The sequence below is a fragment of the Macaca thibetana genome, chromosome 6, assembly GCF_024542745.1.
Source record: "Macaca thibetana thibetana isolate TM-01 chromosome 6, ASM2454274v1, whole genome shotgun sequence".
NCBI lineage: Eukaryota > Metazoa > Chordata > Mammalia > Primates > Cercopithecidae > Macaca > Macaca thibetana.
The window spans coordinates 112,974,962-112,996,330 of NC_065583.1; the positions used below are offsets into that span (position 1 = coordinate 112,974,962).

A 21,369-nucleotide genomic window follows, 5' to 3' on the forward strand; every position below is an offset into this window, starting at 1 on the left:
ACATCCAGATTCAACTAACTGTAGATCAAAAATATCTGGAAAAATATAAATAGTGATATGATAAAAATACTACAAATGTTAAAATACGGTGCAGCAACTATTTACAGAATATTAATATTTACACTGTATTAGGTGAAATAAATCATCTAGAGATTATTTAAAGCTTACAGAAGGATATGCATAGGTTACATGCAAATACTACACCATCTTATATAAGTGACTTGAGCAACTACGAACTTCGGTATCCTGGAACCTGGAATCTGTGGATACTGAGGGACAACTGTACATACAGTCATGCATTGCTGAGCAAAAAGGACACATTCTGAGAAATGCTTCCTTAGGCAGTTCTGTCATTGTGCAAACATCATAGGGTGTACCTTCCCAAACTCAGCTGGTGTAACCTACTATGCAACCAAACTACAGGGTATATAGCCTATTACTCCTAGGCTACAAACGTGTAGAGCATGCAACTGCACCTAATACTGTATGCAACTGCAACACAGTGATCAGTATGTGCATATCTAAACATGGAAAGCTACCTTAAAAACACAGAATCAAAGATAAAAAGTGGTATGCCTGTATAGGGTACTTGCCATGAATAGCTTGCAGGAACAGAAGTTGCTATGGGTGAGTCAGTGAGTGGTGAGTGAATAGGAAGGCCTAGGACATCACTGTAGGCTTTAGAAACACTGTATACTTAAGCTACGCTGATTTTTAAAAAATATTTTTCTTTAATAATAAATTAACCTTACCCTACTGTAACTTTTACTTTATAAACTTCTTAATTTTAAACTTTGACTTTTGTAATAACACTTAGCTTAAAATACAAATACATTGTAGAGCTGTACAAAAACATTTTCTTCTTTATATCCTTATTCTATAAGCTTTTTTTTTCTATTTTTTCTTTTCCTTTTTAAACTCTTTTGTTTAAAAACTAAGACACAAACACCTTAGCCTAGGCCTAGGCTAGATGAATCAGGATCATCTAGACATTACCATATAATGGGAGTTTTTCAGTTCCGTTATAATCTCATGGGACCACTGTCACATATACGGCCCATCACTGACCAGAATAACTTTATGTGGCACATGACTGTACCTGCATCCTGGCCAAGGTATCAAAGGGAAGTGTGCTTCTACCCCTTGACTCTGGGCTTGACCATACCATTTGCTTTAGCCAATATGAAATTAGCAGACATAACACCAGCAGAACCTTGAAATGTGCCTGTACAGGAGAACTTGCCCTCTCCTGCTCCTGTCTTTCATAAGGAGATGATGCCTTTGGTACCTGCTGGTCTAAAGAAGAAGATAGACACATAGAGCAAATCTGGCCCCAAACTGCATCCTGGGACCAAGCCCAGCAGGGCCCAGAGTGACCTACAGCCAACCCCCAACTGACCTATAGCCATCTGAACAAGAAAAAAAATACTTATTGCTGTCTACCACTGAGATATTTGCAGTTATACAACATTACTGTTGTTGACTGATACACCACCAAATGCCACAGAAAAACTCGGGCTCAAAAACTATCCCATGGATTAAGCTGCAGGGTATAAAAAAGGCCATAGCATCCTTCACTTGCCCATTTTTAAAGACAGCCTACTCAACCATCACTCCAGTTTGAGAAAATTCCTTAGCAGAAAGTAATTGTTTTCCTCCTCCTCATTAAAGACAGATGCTCCTCATCTTACAGTGGGGTTACATCCTGATAAACCCATCAGAAGTAAAAAATATCCTAAATCAAAATGTATTTCATACCCCACTAAACTCAGCATAAAGTTGATAAGTCAAAAGCCAAACCACAGTAAGTGGGGGACCATCTGTATATATTTAATTACAAATATAGTAAGTCTTAGGAAGTATGAGACACTATGAGACCATTTAACAATGGGATTTCACATTAATATATTGTGAGTCTCTTTCAATATTAAAACATATTTTTTATAACATGACTTTTAATGTTTACAGTTGTTTCCCATTTTATATGCATACCATAATGTTTAATCAGTATTCATTTGCCAGCTATTTAGATAATATGAAATTTTAATTATTATAAATGGTGCTGCTTTAAATATAACTAAGGTTAATTCTCTTGACATATGACTATTTCCTTGTGATGAATTCTGAGAAGTCGAATTTCTGGGTTAACCAATGTGTGAATTTTAAGGTGTTAAATATGTACTAATTGCCTAGTTTTACTTCATTTTTACAATTAAATGACTGGGAGCCCTACAGATTGAGTTAGCCACAAATTCCAACTGAGTGAATAATTTTCCCATCTAAGATTCACTCCAATTAATACTGCTGGAATTAAGAATTTATTTAAAACCTAGGTACTGAATATGCTAGGAACAGTGTAGCAGTTGTGAGCATGAACTCTGGAGCCACGATGCCTGAGTTCAAATCCTGGCTTTGCTGTTGTGAGAACTGTGACCTCAAGGAAGTTACTCCACCTGCCTGTGACTCAGCGTTCTCATGTGTAAAATGGGCTAACAGTGTCTCCCTCATAGACACACAGAGATGCTGTAAGGATTAAATAAGTCAGTAAATATAATTCCCTAAACATAATGCCTGCTACACAGTAAGCTTTTACTATTAGCTATCATTATTAGGGATAAATATATAAATTGATCACAGATCTTCCTTTCAAAAAGCTAAAAGTTTAGTGAACCTTATCAAGGATAATTGGTTGGCAAAACTGTCCAACTATAAACTAAAAATCTTTGTTTTAAGGAAAGTAGAATACTACCAAAGAAAAGATCCTTGGATTAAAACAAACTAAAACCATGAGAAGGTGGTCAGTCATTAAGTAACAGATTAGATCAGGCATGGGCCTGTGATGGAAAAACCAGTATGGCTTATTTTAAGTTTAGCAACAGGGTATGTCCCAAGATGAGAACACACGTGATTATTTAGTTACTTAAAACTAGTGGAAAACACATTTTTTAAAGATCAGGGAATATGCTGTCTTCTCTGTGCTCCAACACCTGACACTAGCCCGACATGAACACAGTGCCTAACACAAAGTAGCAAGCCAGTCAATAAGGGTACCAAACTCATTTCCATGAGTCCATGCCACCCGTCAACTCTAAATCCCCCCAAATTCAATTGGTTATGCACATAATACTAACAGCTGCCTGGGCTAGCTGCTTTGTATGTATTATTTCATTAAATCTTCAGCTAAACTATATAGAGGAACAATTAAAAATTGTTTTTTTAATATTCTAATATAATTTTCAAGGAACTGTCTTCAAAAACAGGTTGATGTTCAGTGGATTTTTTTAAGCTCTTCTAAGTACCATTAAACATTTTTAAAAATTATCTGACCAAAGATTTAGTTATCAAAAATAATTGTGTAGCAAACTAATTGTCTAAGGATAGACTTGCTAGAGCTGTTAAAATTATGACAAAAGAATCAAGTCCATCTATTTATTTTCAAAGCTAAAGGCCAAATTTCATGTTTAAGATCATATATCTGCATCAACAGCCACACCCATGCATGATTTTAAAGCTTTATGTAAACTGCTTTAGCAAAAGTGGATAGAACAATTACTGCCCCTCCTATCTGTCAAAAATAGTTGAATCAAGGTAAGTCAATTTCCTAAGTGCAATTAATAAATAAGAGGATGAGTCTTTTAACCTTTAAGATTTAATTTTCTTACCTATAAGAGTTACAATAATCTTTGGGATCTCTTACTTTAAAAAGCAAATAGTCTGCATTTACCAAATGAAAGCAAAGAAAAATATCCTAACAAGCATTAGAAGAGCATCAGTAAACTCAAGGGAAAAGATTTGCCTTAAACTGCAGCAATTTTTTTGATGAATTTCTCCCCCGTGCCCTGAGGTAGTTTGGCCCTTTGTTCCAGCAGAGTGGCACACTGCGTCAGATGTCCCAGACTCCACTAATCATGTGGCAGTAGCACTTCTGTTCTCAGAAATTTCATCTTCAAAAGGCCAAAGTCCATAGTTCTCCAAGAAAAAAAATGAGTAATTCAACTTATTTTCCAGGCCATCTTTAAACTGGCAGACAAGACCATCACATGGAAAGAAAACTCTGGGGATGTTAAGAAACAAAGTTCCCTGAAAATATTTCTATCTAGAGGAAAAAGCACTCTGATGAAATAGCAGAAATCTACCTTTCAGTGATATAGTTAATAACGTACAATTTTTAAGTGGTGAGTTACTTTTTAAAAGCTCAATTTTAATTTAATTTGGCTATTTTGCAGTAAAAAATAATTTGTGAGTTTTCTGGATTTGAAAATTTCTCAATTTTAACAATGAAATTTAAAAAGGGGTGAAAGAATTGAACCAATACTTCACAAAATACAAATAATTGTCCAATAAGCACATGAAAAGGTGTTCTACATTATCCAGTCACGAAGGAAACATAAATAAAAACCACAATGTGATACATCCATATAACACTGAAAATGGCTAAAATTTTTAAAACTGGCAATACCACAGGTTAGCAAGAATGCACAGCAATTGGATCATTCATCCATATCAGGAATGTAAAATGGTACAATTTTAGAAAACCATTTGGCAATTTCTTTTCTAATTTTATTTTTATTAACAAAGAATAATTTATACATATTCATGAGGTACTAGTGATGTTTCAATCATATAATGTATAGCGATCAGATCAGGGTAATTAGCATATCCATCATCTCAAACATTTATCATTTCTTTGTGTTGGGAACATTCAATATCCTCCCTCTAGCTATTTGAAATTATATATAATTGTTAACTACAGTTATCCTACAGTAGTATAGAACACTAAACCTATTCTGACAAAGATAAACATATGCTACTAATACATGCAGCAGTTTAGGTGAATCTTAGAAACATCACACTGAGCAAAAGAAGTCAGACACAAAGGAGTAGACACTCTGCTTCCTTTAATATAAATCCCTTGAGAAAGTACATCTAATCTATAATGACAGAGAAGATCGATGGCTGCCTAGGGCCAAGGATTTGGCATTGAGGGTGGCAGTAAAGGGTTAGTTTGACGAGGAAGAGCATGGGAAACATTTTATATCCTGATCACGGCAGTAAACTGAGGCATATATTTGCAAAAATCCATCCAAATGGAAACTTAAAATTGGGGATACTGGCCCGGCGCGGTGGCTCACACCTGTAATCCCCGCACTTTGGGAGGCCGAGGCAGGCAGATCACCAGGTCAAGAGATCAAGACCATCTTGGCCAACATGGTGAAACCTCGTCTCTACTAAAAATACAAAAATTAGCTGGGTGTGGTGGCGTGTCCTGTAGTCCCAGCTACTCAGGAGGCTGAGGCAGGAGAATCGCTTGAACCTGGGAGGCGGAGTTTGCAGTGAGCCGAGATCACGCCATACCACCGCCCTCCAGCCTAGCAATGGAGCGAGATTCTGTCTCAAAAAAAATAATAATAATAAAAAAAAAATTGGGGATATTGTCATTGCGTGTAAATTATATTTCAGCAAAGTTTATTAACAAAATTTTCAATTTAACTGCTTTCTGGATTGGACAACATTTTTATGAAATGGTCTGCAGAGGCAGGCCCATTCTTAAGCAGGCTGATTACATGTGGAACTCTGGGGCCACGCAGGACCCTGTAAAGAAACGCAATTCCTTCTCTCATCCAAGCCACCAAGACTCACCAGTCAGGGCTCCTCCCAGACTCCCTCGCCTTAGCTGTCTTCCATCCTCACTCAGCTGTCTTTTATACTTCAGTGATTTTCCAGGGCCAGAAGCCACATCTGGGTTGCTGCATTTCCGAAACGGCATGGGTGGAGGGGATAATATGTGGTCAAGCTGCAGAAAGAGGAAGAATGGCATCACTGGCTAGGGCATCAACATAGCCTAGAATGAAAGACCAGTCATTCACACTTTTTCTTCCTTTCTTTTCCTTCTCAAACCCATTCTCCCAATCCCGTGTTCAATTTTGCTACCTTAGAGAATTCAGAATTTCACTGTCACATTTCCATCCGAAAGAGAGTCTGGCTTGCTGCAAAAATCTCAACAGCAGTGATTTTCAAACTGTGGGTCACAGCACATTAGTGGGTCATGAAATCAAGTTTGGTAGATTGTGACTGTTGTTTTTTAATGCAATAGAATAAAAATTATCAGCGTCCAATGAACAAAGGGAAAGTATTGTTTCATGAAATCCTTTATTCAGTTATGTGTGTATGTGTGTGTATCCTAGGTCACTATATAAAACATGTCTTTCTGTACATGGTCTCCCCCAAAACTGAAGATTGTTGCTCTATAGAGAAGCAATAGATCACTCTCTTTAGTTGGTTACAAAAGAAAATTCACATATTGCTCACAAATATATGTTGTGCAGGAGAGAAATTTCTAAGCACCCTAGCCCTTAATGGAAATCAATACATCCCTACATCACTTTATAGCTTTTTAAAAGAAAACCTGTCACAAGAATCAGAGAAACCAAAGTCACTTCAAGAGACAGCATTCTACAAAAAAATCCCTTGTGTCACAACACTTATTTCAAGATCTGCCTGTTTTTATAAGAAAGCCTCTCATACTTAATAGAGCCATACCATCTAAAATGTTCACCTTCAAGTAAGTACATATGAATATGTGTCTAAGATAGTTGCAAAGGACAAAAATTTTCATGTACACCTACGTAAGTCCAGTTAGTTATTAAAGATCCCTCAAAAAAGTACATAAAAAGGTTAACTCTGCAGAAATTTGAAAACAGAAAAGCCAAGTCACATTCAAAGCTGGGCATTTTAAGAGCCGTTTCACTGAGATTTGTTTTGTTTTCGTGGGGAAAAGAGGTGATCACCTGGTTATAGCTGTTGAATTTTTTCAGGTTAAGATTATCATGGATGTTATTTATAAGAAATAGAAATCTGGAGACTAGGTCATCCATTTTGTCTGTCTATGCACTGCATCATATTCAAAGTCATTGCACAGGCTGAGCACAGTGGCTCATATCAATAGTCCTAGCATTTTGGGAAGCTGAGGCAGGAGACTCTCTTGAGCCCAGGAGGTCAAGGCTACATACAGTGAGCCATGATTGAAGCACTGCACTCCAGCCTGAGCAACTGAACAAGACCCTGCCTCAAAAAATAAATAATAAAAAATAATTAAATAGAAATAAAATAAAAACTATTGCACAAAAGGAAATTTGATCCTGTTTATGAGCAACCCTTCCCAAGTTAGTTGAGATAGAACAGAGTGCATCTGCTCAGCTACTGAGAGAGTCCCCTAAGCATAACTGTATTAATTAGTAAGACCTAACATCTGGATTTCAAGCACTTCTCTGTAAGTACCATCTCACACTCATTGCCGGTCAGTATTTTAGTGAGAGGCCCTTGAAAAACTGGCAGCCCATCCACTCCAAGATCAAAGCCAGATCAGTAGGAAAAAGGGACTCCAGAGTGCACTTGGGAAAAAGGAAAAAAAAAAACCCCACACCCTTTCAAATGCAGAGCTGAACTTCTCACAAGGTATTTGCCAAGGGCTGCTGTTCATTATATCAGTGTCCTATTTAGGAGGGCCTCCAAGGAGAAGTTTCCATATAGCCTCTAGAAAATGCAGAACCAAATCACTGAGTTCATCTAGAGTCAGATCATTAAAGAATGTAGAGGTTATTTTTGCCTCCTTTTTGGCTTAATTTTGTGCTCAATACCCCAATTATTTTTTCTGCCAATTTTTAAATTTCAAACTTTTCAGAAAAGCATTTGCAACTACAGAAAAGTTACAGGAACAGTAAACACCCATATTCTCAATGGCGAGTTGTTAACCTCTTGCCACACTGCTTTTGCTCTCTCTCCCTCTCTTCACACATGCATGGTGACTGTTGGTTGCAGGCAGTATGATTCTTCACTGCCCCCTGCCCACAAATACTTCAACATGCCTCTTCTAAGAACAAGAATATTCTCTTAAGTTCTCCTATCCTATACTCCAGGTAGTCTTATAAGGTGTCTCAAAGCTTTTGTGAGCAAAGTGAAGTATAAATACTAGGAAAAATGTAACATTAAGATTATGTCAGGTAGACTTAACATTAAAAAATTTACTTTTACATTACAAGACAAATTTGCAGCCACAAGGTGGCAATGTGCCATAGACATTGAACAAAATGTCCCATAATAGCTACTATTTAATAGTCCCAGTAAATGCACTAAGAATGGGTGCCCACCCTTTGAAGCAATCAAGCAAGTTAGGGTCCATTCTACTTAGTTATTTTCTCTTAATTATGAGTGACAGCTGCATAAAATACAAATATTTCTCATTTAAGGTTCATCAGCATCTGCTACTTATTTTTCACCTGAAGTTAAATTTTTTCACCTTGTAAAATCACAGTTAATTACTCTGGGGAAGACTGTTGTATCACAAATTCACAAAGGGTAGAAAAGCAAGCAGAGGAAAGAAGATAATTCCTACATAGGATTTAGGTAATTTTCGTACATATTTCCAACAAAGCCATAAAAGACGTGAACAAATGTGGAAGAAAGAGAAGGAAATCAAGGAGAAAACAGAAAAAAAAACCTAATTCATCACATATCACACATATATAGACATGAGCTATTAGTCCACAAGCCAAGGTTTTTAATCAAAATCACAACCCCAAGAAGGGAGTATTATTTTAAATCTGGGAAAATTGAGGCAGTGAACTGTGAGGGCTGCAAATGTTTCAGGCACAGTATGAGCAGAAAACCTATAAGCACAATGCAATGCTCCAAGATCCCATTTCCTCTTCACATCCAATCACACTCCCAACAGGGCTCTCTCTAAATAGATCATTTTTCCAAATTTGCTCTGTTGTCAGTGGCTTTACTATTCTTTCTACAGTTAGTCAAAGCTTCTCAAAAATGGTCCACTGCAGCCTGCAATTTATTTTTCATTTTTTATACTGAATCAAATACTCATTATCCCTTTTACACTTCATCACACCCTAGAGCTTATGGTAGACATCAAACATGCCAGTTTGGACTTTGTCCTTTAAATGATTCCATTTTAATGTTTTCCAACCAGACTCCCAAAGTCTTCATACTACAAAGAGTTGAACTAAAAGACATAGGTTGTCTTGAAACTTTCGCTGATGTTCAAGGGCATCTAAGCCTGGGCATGATACCCTTGCTTCAAATACTTGTGGTTCCTCTCCCTAAGCAGGCTGTGTACTCCTAGAGGGCCAGGTCCTACTCCGTGGTCACCTACATGCTGCTGGCCACAAAGTATCCTGGATTGAAACAGCAACATGTCCTTACCTCATGCACCAATAATAAATACTGATTTGTAGTAACTGGATTTGCTTAAAATTTCCTACGTTAGTTCTTACAACCTCCAACAAGTGCCAAAGAAAAGCTGGAAGAGGTTCCTTTAATATTACTGAATGCAGAAGTCGGACAGGGGCACAGCATACCACCTTCAAGTGAGGGATGTATACCCGCTCTTGCTAGCAGTTTATCACAGGAAACATTTAGCATCTTAAGGGACAAAAGGTGTATAACCAAGGTAAGTGTGATGCAGAATTCAAAGAAAGTTTCCAAAACTGTCAGTTCTATAGAAATGCTGATTACCAGAATTCCATACCTATATTTTCTATATTTACTGCCCTCACCCATTATATGCTGTTTTACAAATTATCAGGCTGCGGAAAAAACAGATCCTCCACGATGACACTGTGGCTTGGCCATATCAATGAAGATGAACTAAAAGCACACAGTTAATATTTAATAGCAATGTATTGTATTCTTGAAACTCACAGAGTAGGTTTAAGTGTTCTCACTCCCCAAAAATGCTAAGCATGTGAGGTAATACATATGTTCATTAGCTTGATTTGGCCATTCCATAATACATACATATTTTAAGACATTACAATGCATATACATATGTAGAATTTTTATTTTTCAATTAAAAGAATAAATTTTAAAAAGTAAAAAATGAAGGCACATCATTTACAAGCCTCGATCTAATTTTGCTTAGTGTCTCCGCCATCACCATCACCACCATCTGCAAGTATGGACCACAGATTTCTTTATCTACGGCTGTATGCCCTAGTAATACCATCCGTCTATAAAAGGCATTTTAGAACTGTCCACAAACACAGAACTTTCAGCCTCTTAAATGACAATTTTCTCCGACCTCATTTTCAGACACGTCTACTCCCAAGCACATGGGTTCTGTAATTCATAGTTTTTAAATATTAATAGTGGTCATATAAGCAGAAAGAGAAAACTTTTTCCAATTTCAGTAAATGGCAATTCTGTTTTCTCTAGCTACTCATGTCACAAAACCTTTCAGTTGTTCTTAACTCCTGTTTCACACTCCATATCCAACCAGTAAATCCTCCAGGCTCAACTTCCAAAATACATCCATGATACTTCACCATTTCTATGCCTACCAGCCTTGTCCCTGCCACCCCCTTCTCTCTTGCAATAGCATCTCAAGAGGTCTCTGTGCTTCCATCCTCTCAGCACCACAGCAGTGACCCTTCTAAAACATGAAGCCAGATGCTCCAATTCCACTGCTGGAGTCCTCCTCTCTAGTCCCAGCTCCTGCCACTCCACTTGATCCACCTTGGTCTCTTGCCAGACCTTGGATGCCCCAAGCATCTTCCCACCCAGGACCTTATATTTATCTTCTCCTCTACCTGCGACACATTCCAGATATTAGCTATTGTGCCCCCTCTGTCCTCTGGGTCTCTATTCAAATGTCACTCTTCCTGGGATGCCCTCTGTAAATGCCTATGTAAAACAGCATGCTCAACCTTTATTCCTTGTTCCTATTTTTCTTCAGAGCATCTATCACCACATGACATACGAGATCTTTGGTACTTGTTTCTCGCTGTTCTCCCCCTGCTAAAATTAAAGTTACACGAAATTATGCACTATGTTGTTTTGTCCACTGCTGGATCCCTAGAACACTGCAAACTACATAAAAAGCACCTGTGAATATTTGTGGAAAAAGCAAATGAATTGCAAATCTCTGATTCTTACTTTAAAATATAACAGGAAAAAAATAGAAATATTTTTAATATAAAGGGCTTTAATTATTGAAAAAATAGAATAAAATTATATTAAATGTTATTCAAGGTGACATACTGGAAACTAAAGTGAGTCTCTAGTGTTTTGACAAACTGAACACTTCATGTATGGAAAAGACTCTTAGGTTATGGCAAACCACATCATTTGAAAGAATCTGTTCCATATACCAAATTAATGTGCTAATTTTTGAACAGGGCTAACTCCAAAGGTAATTCCTAAATAACTACTCAATTCTTTAACTGTATCCCTGCTAGCATATATATTTGTCCAAATCATTCCAACCTTTTCCTACTCCACTCCTCTTTTCTGTAATCCTGCATTCATCCCCAAGATGTAGCACATGGATTTTAAAGACTCATCCAGAATGCATGTGCCCTAAGGCCAAAGTTCATTCGTTCAAAGGGATCACCAATGTCATCTGCATACATAATGAGAGGCTCACCAGTAAAGTCCTTTTTATGCTTAGACAAAGAGAATGAGACTGATTAGTAACATAGATTATGAAGACATTGTTCAGTTATTCTGTTTCTTGATATTAAATACCTTAAGAAACCAAAGATATGAAAATAGATGATTATAAAACTGCAGAGACTATGCTTGTAATCCTAATTAACTGCTCTCTCTCATCCCTGCCACCCAATAAAGAATCGAATTGGCAACCTGAAATGACTTTATTTCAAAATTGGATCTTATTTACTTTCAAACCAAAGCCTATAATCAATATTTTAAAATTTGATAGAACAGGCTTCTACAGTTAAAACACTCATTATTGGTTTCATACTAATTCCACAGTGGTTAGGAGCCCAGATGAGAGCCAACACTTACTATCCTAATGAAGATATTTAACTATTTCTGCACCTGTTTCCTCAACCACAAGATGTTAGTAACAACAAATATCTATCTCCTGGGGTGGCAGTAAGGATGAAGACAGTACATATATGTAAAGCACCTAAGACAGTCCTTGGCACAAAGGAAGTGCACCATGAATGTCAGCTATGGTTATTAATATCATTGTCCTGTACTAAGTCACTTGGTTGTCTAGGCAAACATCTCTGTGAGTGTACATCATCATCAATGGTTCACAAGGAAATTAAACTCTTTACAATTGTACCAAGGTTTTGGTTTGTGTTTTGTTTTTATGGCTCACGTGAGAATTTGATTTAAACTGCATTTGCATTATTTCAGGCTGTAAAGCTCATACCTGTATTCCAGAGCACAGAATTCTAGGGCATGATCGCCTGTGCTATGGGCATCTGCAGCTATGTTTTTGGCATGAAGCAGAGCAGTACAGTGGTGAGGGACCTAGCCCCAGTGGGAACTGCCAGGAACAGAATCCCAATGCCATGTCCTGGACAAGCTACCTCTCTCTGAGACCAGACCTCAGAGATGCAGTGAGGATGCAGAGAGATGAGGCATGAAAAGAGCTGGCACACAGACACACTCAGTAACAAGTGATACTGATAAATGTCACTATCACCCTAGGCTCAGCTCAAGTCTCCCTCCCCTTCCCTTGGCCTGATGTCTGCTACAACCTGCAGCTCTACTTAACGGGCCCTCCTGAGTGACACCTCTCAGGCACTCTTATCTCTGTTTTATACCACTCAAAGAATAGAAAAACATATATTATTCTCTGCAGTGCCTGAAGAATATGCAAGGCCCCTTCCCTAGCATCTTAAAAACTCTAGATTGAGTTAGACCAACAAGATCTCTACAGTCCTAGACCACACCATCCTGGGACCTATTAATTGATTTTGCTGACATTCATATTGGATTATACCACCCAGAATGCATTCTTCCATTTAATGATACTATAAGAAATGGTCCCAGCCAGGCATGGTGGCTTACACCTGTAATCCCAGAACTTTGGGAGGCTGAGGCAGGTGGATCATGAGGTCAAGAGATCGAGACCATCTTGGCCAACATGGTGAAATCCCCATCTCTACTAAAAACAACAAAAATTAGCTGGGTGTGGTGGCACATGCCTGTAGTCCCAGCTACTTGGGAGGCTGAGGCAGGAGAACTGCTTGAACCCGAGAGGCAGAGGTCGCAGTGAGCTGAGGTCGCACCACTGCACTCCAGCCTGGCGACACAATGAGATGTCATCTAAGAAGAAGAAAAGGAAGAACAGGAAGAGAAGGAAAGGAGGGAGGGAGGGAGGGGTCCTATAAATCTTGCTGCTCTTTTCTTATAAACAAGTAAAGAAGGGCCTATATTTCATAGTATCTTTCCTTGTGAAGACTCATCTCTTTTTATAGACATTTATTAAGTGGCTGTATGTCAGGTATTGCTCTGAGTACAGCAGTTGGCAAAAGGGCAAAGAATGAAACAGACAAAAATCCCTACCCACTGGGAGCTTCATTGGAGTTGGGGAGAGGAACATCTGGAGAAAATCCTTTTGGTTCTTTGCATTAAGACTGTTTTTATCCTGGGAACCCCGTGACCCACATACCTTCTATGTTTCTCTACTTCAGTCCCTAGAAATCCCCTGGCAAAGCCCACACCCCACTGCCAACAAGCATAGCGTGTCCTATGTCCAATTGAGACTTCACAGGTCCATGTGCTGTGCTAACCTTGGTCCAGATTTCACCTTATCCTCTAAACCAGCAGTTCTGAACTCAGAGTGATTTTCCCTCCACCCCCTCACCCTTCAGAATACATGGGACAGTATCTGAACCCATTTTTGGTGGTCACAACTTGGGGTGGCTACAGGCCAGGAAGGTTAACTAAATTTCCTGCAAGGCACAGGGCAGCTTCCCACAACAAAGAATTATCCAGCTCAAAGCATCAGCAATGCCATTGTTGAGAACCCTTGCCTTACACTCGCTTTCCTTTTTGTCTCTCTTCACCTATTTCTGAGTGCGTCACCTTGCTCAGTTATGTGTAGTTGTAGGTCATCCTAAAGCCTTCTGAGAACAGGAAGGGGGACAGAGGAAGAGCACAGATAGAATCTCAGCAAAAATTGTTCATGTCACCAAAGATTTGGTAAGCAAATAATTTGCTAAGCAACATCAATTTACCCAAACTATTTAACTGTTCACTGCAATTCACTTTCTCAAAGAATGTCCATATTTTTAAAGAATGCATCAATAGAATGTGTTTAAACTGGAAGATGTACTAGATACCAATATCGTTTTCCATCTTTGGTTTTATAATTAATTCTCTGAATCACAAACTTCAATAGAAATATAAAAAGTGTTTCAGAAGCATCCCCAAATACAGTATTAGATCAAACTACAGTGGCATTCACATAAACAGAGCTGTATCACTAGTTTCATTTCTTAAGAGAATTGATTTTCTTTGTTCCCTTCCAAGAGAAATATGTAAATTAGCACTTTGATATTGCTATCTCACGACTGTCTGTCAACTTCAAGAAAGTCGATGCCTTTTCTCTACACATACACACACACACACACACACACACACACACAATGAGCATGCACACATCCACCAACAGCAAGACAATTTCATCAGAGCCCCAAGGACAGAGCACCACACTGTAGGCATTTAATTGCAACTGACTGTGATTAAGCAATAAATTCAACAGTCTAAAGATGTAAAAAAATAAATAAATAAAGCTAGTATCATTTTATAGTTTTTTAAAACATGGCACACTTTGTGCATAGTTTTCAAATTATGAATCATTTCTCAAAGTTTACTTTAGGAACAATGACGCTGGGAGAACATGGAAAATACTAATTTGACTTTGCATATACATCACCTGTTTTCCTGTCACTTTAATATTCTAGATGTTCCCTTGACCTTTATTTAGGTGTTTGATCTATGCCTGAAGTTGTTTACCTATCTGAAGTCATTAAATTGCCCTGATACCATCATGTCCCCATCAGCAACATAACTAAAGAGTCTGACCATGCTTAACAAGCAGAAACAGAATACACTGCTCACCAGTCATCTTCCTTCCATTTAAAGTCAGAGGGGAATATTCCCACACGATGCCACAAAACCTGACGTTATGTGCCTGCTTCCAAAGTTTTGGCAGAGAAAGTAGACTCCCTACTAGGCAGTATTATTCCCATTTTACCAAAGAGTAAATGGATTCAGAAAGATGAATCCTTCACAGCTCTCAGCTCATTAGGAGGTACTATGAGAAATCAAGCCCAAGATGCCCAACTACAAAGCCCACATTTCTTCCTCTGTTCCAGACTGTGTTCCACAGAAAAGCTCACTGTGGCAAGGTGCCCAAAGCCTTGGAAAGTCAACCTTAACCTCCTCTTACATCCCCAGTCTGAGAAGACTCCACAAAGACAGGATTCTTAGAACCTGATGTCAACCACTCCAAAAGATCCAGTTCAATCCTAATTGGCTGGCTACACAAGTAGTTTCTAGGGTTTCTATAGTAGCAATTTTTAAGTGAGAATTACAGAATCACAAAACATTAAGCAGTGGAAAGGACCTAAAAATCATCTGTAGTCGCATTTCCTGGTTTTACTGGAAGATGGAGGCCCAGACAAGTCAAATGAACTGCCCAGATTTAGAAAGATGACTGGTGCACGAACGCAGACCAGAACCCAAATTTCTACACCCACGATCTACTGTCTATGCGCTGTGCTTCCTGCAGTCCCACAGTATTCATCACTCTGTTACAATGAAGTATATGATTTCCTCTGGTTTTCTATTCCTACATACTCTATCAACCCAGAATTGTTTTTTTAAAAAAATTGTTTACCCAAATGTCTACTATGGACTAGACACTGTGCTAAGGGTTAAAGCTAGAAAACAGAAAAGACACAGTCATCTTCCTTGGGACACTTCCATGCAAGTCCACAGACACAAAACCACAACCATTACAACATGGCAAATGTCAGGACAGAGTCAGGTACAAGCAATTCTACAGCTTTGAGCAGAGCTATGGTCCAGCACCTAATAAATTATTTTCCTTACCTTGTTTGCTGGGCAATGCTGGTATTGCTTAATGCCTTCAAATGCATCTACTCATATAGGTTACAGTCTTCTCAGGTACCCAGAAGCCAGTCCAGGAAGGAGCACAGAGCAGTACGGAGCTGTATATTGATCATTAATCAATGATCAATTAATTGATAATTAGCAGCATCTAAACACACGCTATAATAATTTTCCTTCTGATTGGGGGCTTTTCAAATCCATCCACCATGTTCTAAGAGGTAAGAGAGAAAGAGCAGTCTCTCCCACCCCATGGTCACAAGAGATCATAATATGGGCCTTTAAGATCCTAAACATCTACCCTTCTTTAGGCAGCAACTGCTTCCTATGGACCAGATGCTGAAGGCGTTGTGCAACTCATTACATTCCACCACCCGAAAGGATCAGAAAACAATGGTGAGGAGGAAGGCAGTGGTTTGAGGCAAGCCCACAGTTGGAACTTCATCCAGCCACTTATCAGCCATATAAATTTAAGGTGAACAAGTTTTAATTTCATCTATAAAATAAGGATAACTATATCCTCCTCACAGGATCTCAGTCAATTAATGATCAATATGCAGCTGGGATCATACCTGACACCAAAAAGGCTCTCAACTGTTTATTCTCTTCCCCTTCCCTACCCTTTCTTAGCCTAGTACGTTTTTTCAGAACTATAAAGGGAAACAATCAATTGTTGACCTTCTGTTCAATAACATGCATTGAAGCCAAAAATAAACTTTATACAAGTTTCTGGAAAAAGCTTTACAATAAACTCTTTGATATTGCTTGAGTCTGTATCCCCAACCAAATCTCATGTCGAATTGTAATCCCCAATGTTGGAGGAGGAGCCTGGTGGGAGGGGATTGGATCATAGGGGTGGACTCTTCATGAATAGGTTAGCGCCATTCTCCAGGTGCTGTTCTGGTGATAGTGAGTAAGTTACCCTGAGATCTGGTTGTTTGAAAGTATATAGCACCCCCTTGGTCCTGTTCCTGCCATGTAAGACGTGCATTGCTTTCCCTTCACCTTCCATCAGGATTGTAAGTTTCCTGAGGCCTCACCAGAAGCAGAAGCTGCCATGTTTCCTGTACAGTCTGCAGAACCATAAGCCAATGAAACCTCTTTTCCTTATAAAGTACTCACTCAGGTATTTCTTTATAGCAGTGCAAGAACTAATACATACTTCTTATAAAATAATGTTTAAGTTCTTTAATTGGACAAATGCTAAATATTAATATTCATTTCATGACTTCATATTAAGAGGAAAAACGAGCTGTTTGAGGAACTCTACAGTGGATAGCTCTGACCCAAGAGGCAAAATAAACGTTTTAAGAAAAGCATTCTTAAGAAACATGAGTTGTGAATTCTCAGCAGCTGAGGGGCCCCACGTGGTTAAAATGGAAATCATTCAGAAAGACAACCACTGAGCAACTGGCAAATGGTAAGAGGGTGAAATGGCTCTGGGGGATGGAGGGGCACTGGGCCATCTGAACTATCTTGTCAGCTTTATTTCTTCTTAAAGCGAAAAAATAACCAAAAAACGTGAAGGGAATGGTGAAGAAAGAAAAGGAAATGACTAAGGGATAAAGAAGAGACAGAGGAAGAGGAAAAGAGAAGAAAGTGGCCAAATAAGAGATACTCAAAACACGCAATGCCCTGCTTAGCTCCCGAGTTCCCCAGAGCTGTGTCCTCTCCCCCTTCTACTTGAAGATGTGTCCCACTGTAGAACCAAAGACCAATCATCTCTCTCTTAGCCAAAATGATGCATAATATGCAATTTTAATATTTATTAATAATTAATTATAAGTATAATCCACAAGAACAAATTTTAAAATTCCAAGACCTTAAAACAGCAGCCCCCCTGGTTCAGCACAGATCCGTCTTACCCCTGAATTCTATCTGACTGGGTTTCTGCCCTGCTATCCTCCTTGTTTTCCTGGGCTGAGTCTCTGCCTCCCCATTACTAGTCTCCCTGCCCCGTGTCCCCAGAACTCCAGGTCTGGGAGCCACCTTGTGCCCAGTGTCCTGCATTGACTGACTCCTGCCTCTGAAACGCAGCCTGTGGAGGCCTGGACTCTGACCCAGTGCCAGACCTGTGCTGCCAGTCTGCCCAAAACACTTCCAAATGCCCGCCCCCTCTGTGGGAGGCACACAGGAACTTAGGGCTTGCTTTAAAACTTTGGGTAATGGCACTGACACCCCAGCTTCTCTCTTCCCAGGTCACGCCATCCCAGGGCTGAATCCCAAGGCAACCTTCCCCACCTGGATTCCCAGTCCCCAAGAGACAGGCCAGGTCTAACCTGCCAACCTCCCAAGGGAACATGAACTAGAGAAAAGGGGGAAGGATAAAATGACAGAAACACATACATGAGGAGGAAGAGGGGACGTGGGAAATGCAATGAGAAAAACAGAAGAAAAAGAAGAAAGGGCTGTGAACAAGAAGAAAGCAGGAGATGGGACAGAGAACTAGGGCTACCCTATTACATGAGTGATTAGAGAAGGCTGCTCTGAAGAGGCGGCATTCGAACAAAGACCCAGAGGAAGGAAGCGGGTGAGCCGCGCAGGGAGTGGAAGCTTCCAGGCCAGGAAATTGGCAAATATCAAGGTCCTAAAGTTAGACAGAATTCCAAGTGCAAGCTACTATTCACAATTAATAGCTTGACAGATTCCCCAGAAAACAAATCTACTTGAACTTTTCTTCCTATTCTACTATTCACCCCGGTTATGAGCATGTGAGCCACTTGATTACACTGTACTCTGAATTATGATTAGCTGACCAACCATTCCTCAAACCTCCTCCATGTATTTGTTCTTGATGATAATCTGGCTCCCAACAGGCCTGAACCCTCTGCCTGCCGGAAGAAAACTCTCCTGTAGGTTACAAGAGCACAAAGTTACTCAAGACGTTCCCACGTTCACATGCAATCAGGAAAGGAAAAGATTTCACCTTTGGGTACAGGTTCACAACTCCACTAAAAGAAGTATTCGGTCGGGTGCGGTGCTCACGCCTGTAATCCCAGCACTTTAGGAGGCCGAGGCAGGCGGATCACGAGGTCAGATCAAGACCACCGTGAAACCCCGTCTAAAAAATACAAAAAATTAGTGGGGCGCAGTAGCGGGCGCCTGTAGTCCCAGCTACTCAGGAGGCGGAAGCAGAAGAATGGCGTGAACCTAGCGGGCGGAGCTTGCAGTGAGCTAAGATCGCGCCCCTGCACTCCAGCATGGGCGACAGAGCGAGACTCCATCTCAAAAAAAAAAAACAAAATGAATAAAAAATAAAAACCAAGAAGTATTCAACAGAAGCCACAGTGTAGTAAAAACAGAAAATAATTTATTGTCAAGAGTCCCTTGAGTCTTCCAGGCAGCCCCCGAGGATTGGGTGGGGTTGCCTAAACAAGGCCACGGCAGCGGCTGGAGGAGCACTCAGGCGCTTTGAGAGTTGTATCACATTCCTTTTTGTTTTCTTAACCATATCTATAAACAAATGTATTCTAAAATTATTAATAAAATTACAACCAATCTTAGCCAATAAGAGTAGCAATTCTGTTTCCTTTCCCCCTAAAGGGCAAAAACAAAATACACGAATACACAAGAACCCCAGGGAGCAACTTAACGAGCTGGAGTGCCAACCCGCCGCTGCCTTGGGAAGCGTGAACACACTGGCATCTGAAGAACTCTGAAAATAGACTCGGGCACATGAACCGCGAGAGCAACTGTACGGTCAGCATCTGACCCAGCTCCTTCTCCCACGCTCCAAGTGTCTATTTTCCCATTCCTGCCTGCACCTCGCTGGTAGACCAGCTCTGCAGTGAAGGCGCGTGGATTGAAAGACTGGAAACGAGAGACAAGCTAAGGGGAAGCTTCTAAGTGCGACCTTGAAATTTGCTTGAGAACGCAGCACTCCGCTCTGGGGGTGCAGATGCTCATCCTTTCAATAAATCCAAGGCTCTAGTATATAACCATCTGAACTTACAGTAGATCAACTCGATTTCCTCTCCTTATACAGGGATTTTAAGCAGTGAATTCCCCTGCCATGTAAGTGTTTAAGAATTAACAAAAATCATTTCAAAATAAATGAAAGAACAGCTCTGATTTAGGAGGATGTGCCCGTCTGACTGGCCTGGCTGGTGAAGCACACCGATCAGCTGACCATGAGTATCATCACAGCTGCCAGAAGCCAGGCCACCTTGCCACCAGGGCTATGGGGTTCTTTTTCCTCCAATCCCACATATTTCTCTAAAGGTTACAGTCACCTTTAGAGTCCAGTGTTGAGAGGTCCTATTCCCACCAAGCTCAAGCCAATATATCCACTAAAGGTACATTCCTGACCTTCACTGTTATTGACATTCCAGGGATTGGCAAACACAGCCTGTGTGCCAAATAAAATTTTATTGGACGACAGCCACACTCATTCATTTATGTCGTGTCTACATGCTGCCTACTATAGCAGAGTCGAGCAGCTGCCGCAGAGACCATATAGCCCACAAAGCCTAAAATATTTACTATCTGGCCCTTTATAGAACAGGTTTGTGGGTGCTTGATTTATATAAATTCATTGAACATCTACTATGTGCCAAGTGTGGTTTGGCCACTGTGCAGATAGCAGTGACCAGAACGAAGTTCCTTTCTTCAGGTGGTGATAAGGGCTGTGAAGAAGAAAGCAGGAGATGCGACAGAGAACGAGGGTTAGTCTATCATATTAGTGACCAGAGAAGACCACTCTGAAGAGAGGGGCATTTGAACAAAGACGCAAAGGAAGGCAGGCATGAGCTGCACAGGGAGTGGAAGCTTCCAGGCCAAGAAAATGGCAAGTATCAAGGCCCTGAAGTCAAAGTGTGCATTCAGTGTGTTTGAGAAAAAGCAAGCAAGGTGGGTGAGCAATGTCCCCTTTCTCCATGGTCACAATCTAGCAGCCCTCTCCCACACAGACCAGGCACCATCTTAAGTGTTTTCAGAATATTATCGCATTTGATCTTTAAAACAACCCTCTGATGTGGTATTATTATCACCCCCATTTCAAAGATAAGGAAACTGAGGTTTTCGAAGCTTACTTTGACTTGCCCAAGGTATCAGAGACCCACAGTTAGCTGTCAAACACAGGCTGTTCCCAAACTGTTTCCCATTCCATATTCCCGCAGGCAGCACCAGCACTGTCACCCAGCCACAGACCAACAGCTTGAGCAACGACTGTACCTGATCCAAGTTGCACAGGTGGAAGAGGCTCCACTGGGCCTGCTTCCTTTTCCACTCTGCTTTTTTGAATCATGTTCTCACTGAATTTCTCTACTTCCTCCAACTCCACATTTATGTAAGCCTCCTAAGATCACCTCCAAAACAAACAGCCCAGCTATGGAAGATTGATGGATGGGAGAGAAGAAAGGAGAAACAGAACGAATATTTGCAGGCCTTCTGTGAGCCAGGCACAGATGTAACAAGCACTCCGTGGACCTTCTTTCTGGGAGATGACAGTTAATGAGA

The 21,369-nt window shown here is 40.1% G+C and overlaps 1 protein-coding gene across 7 annotated transcripts in view; it reads right to left on the bottom strand.

The window, feature by feature from the left end:
- The window catches only part of MAST4 (microtubule associated serine/threonine kinase family member 4), a 575,926-nt gene that overhangs the window by 410,439 nt on the left and 144,118 nt on the right, over positions 1 to 21,369 (bottom strand). For all 7 annotated transcript variants that reach the window (XM_050794438.1, XM_050794437.1, XM_050794435.1 and 4 more), the window contains exon 2: positions 5,641 to 5,794. In XM_050794438.1, the coding sequence (XP_050650395.1) occupies positions 5,641 to 5,794 (154 nt within the window). The remainder of the gene's footprint in view (positions 1 to 5,640; positions 5,795 to 21,369) is intronic.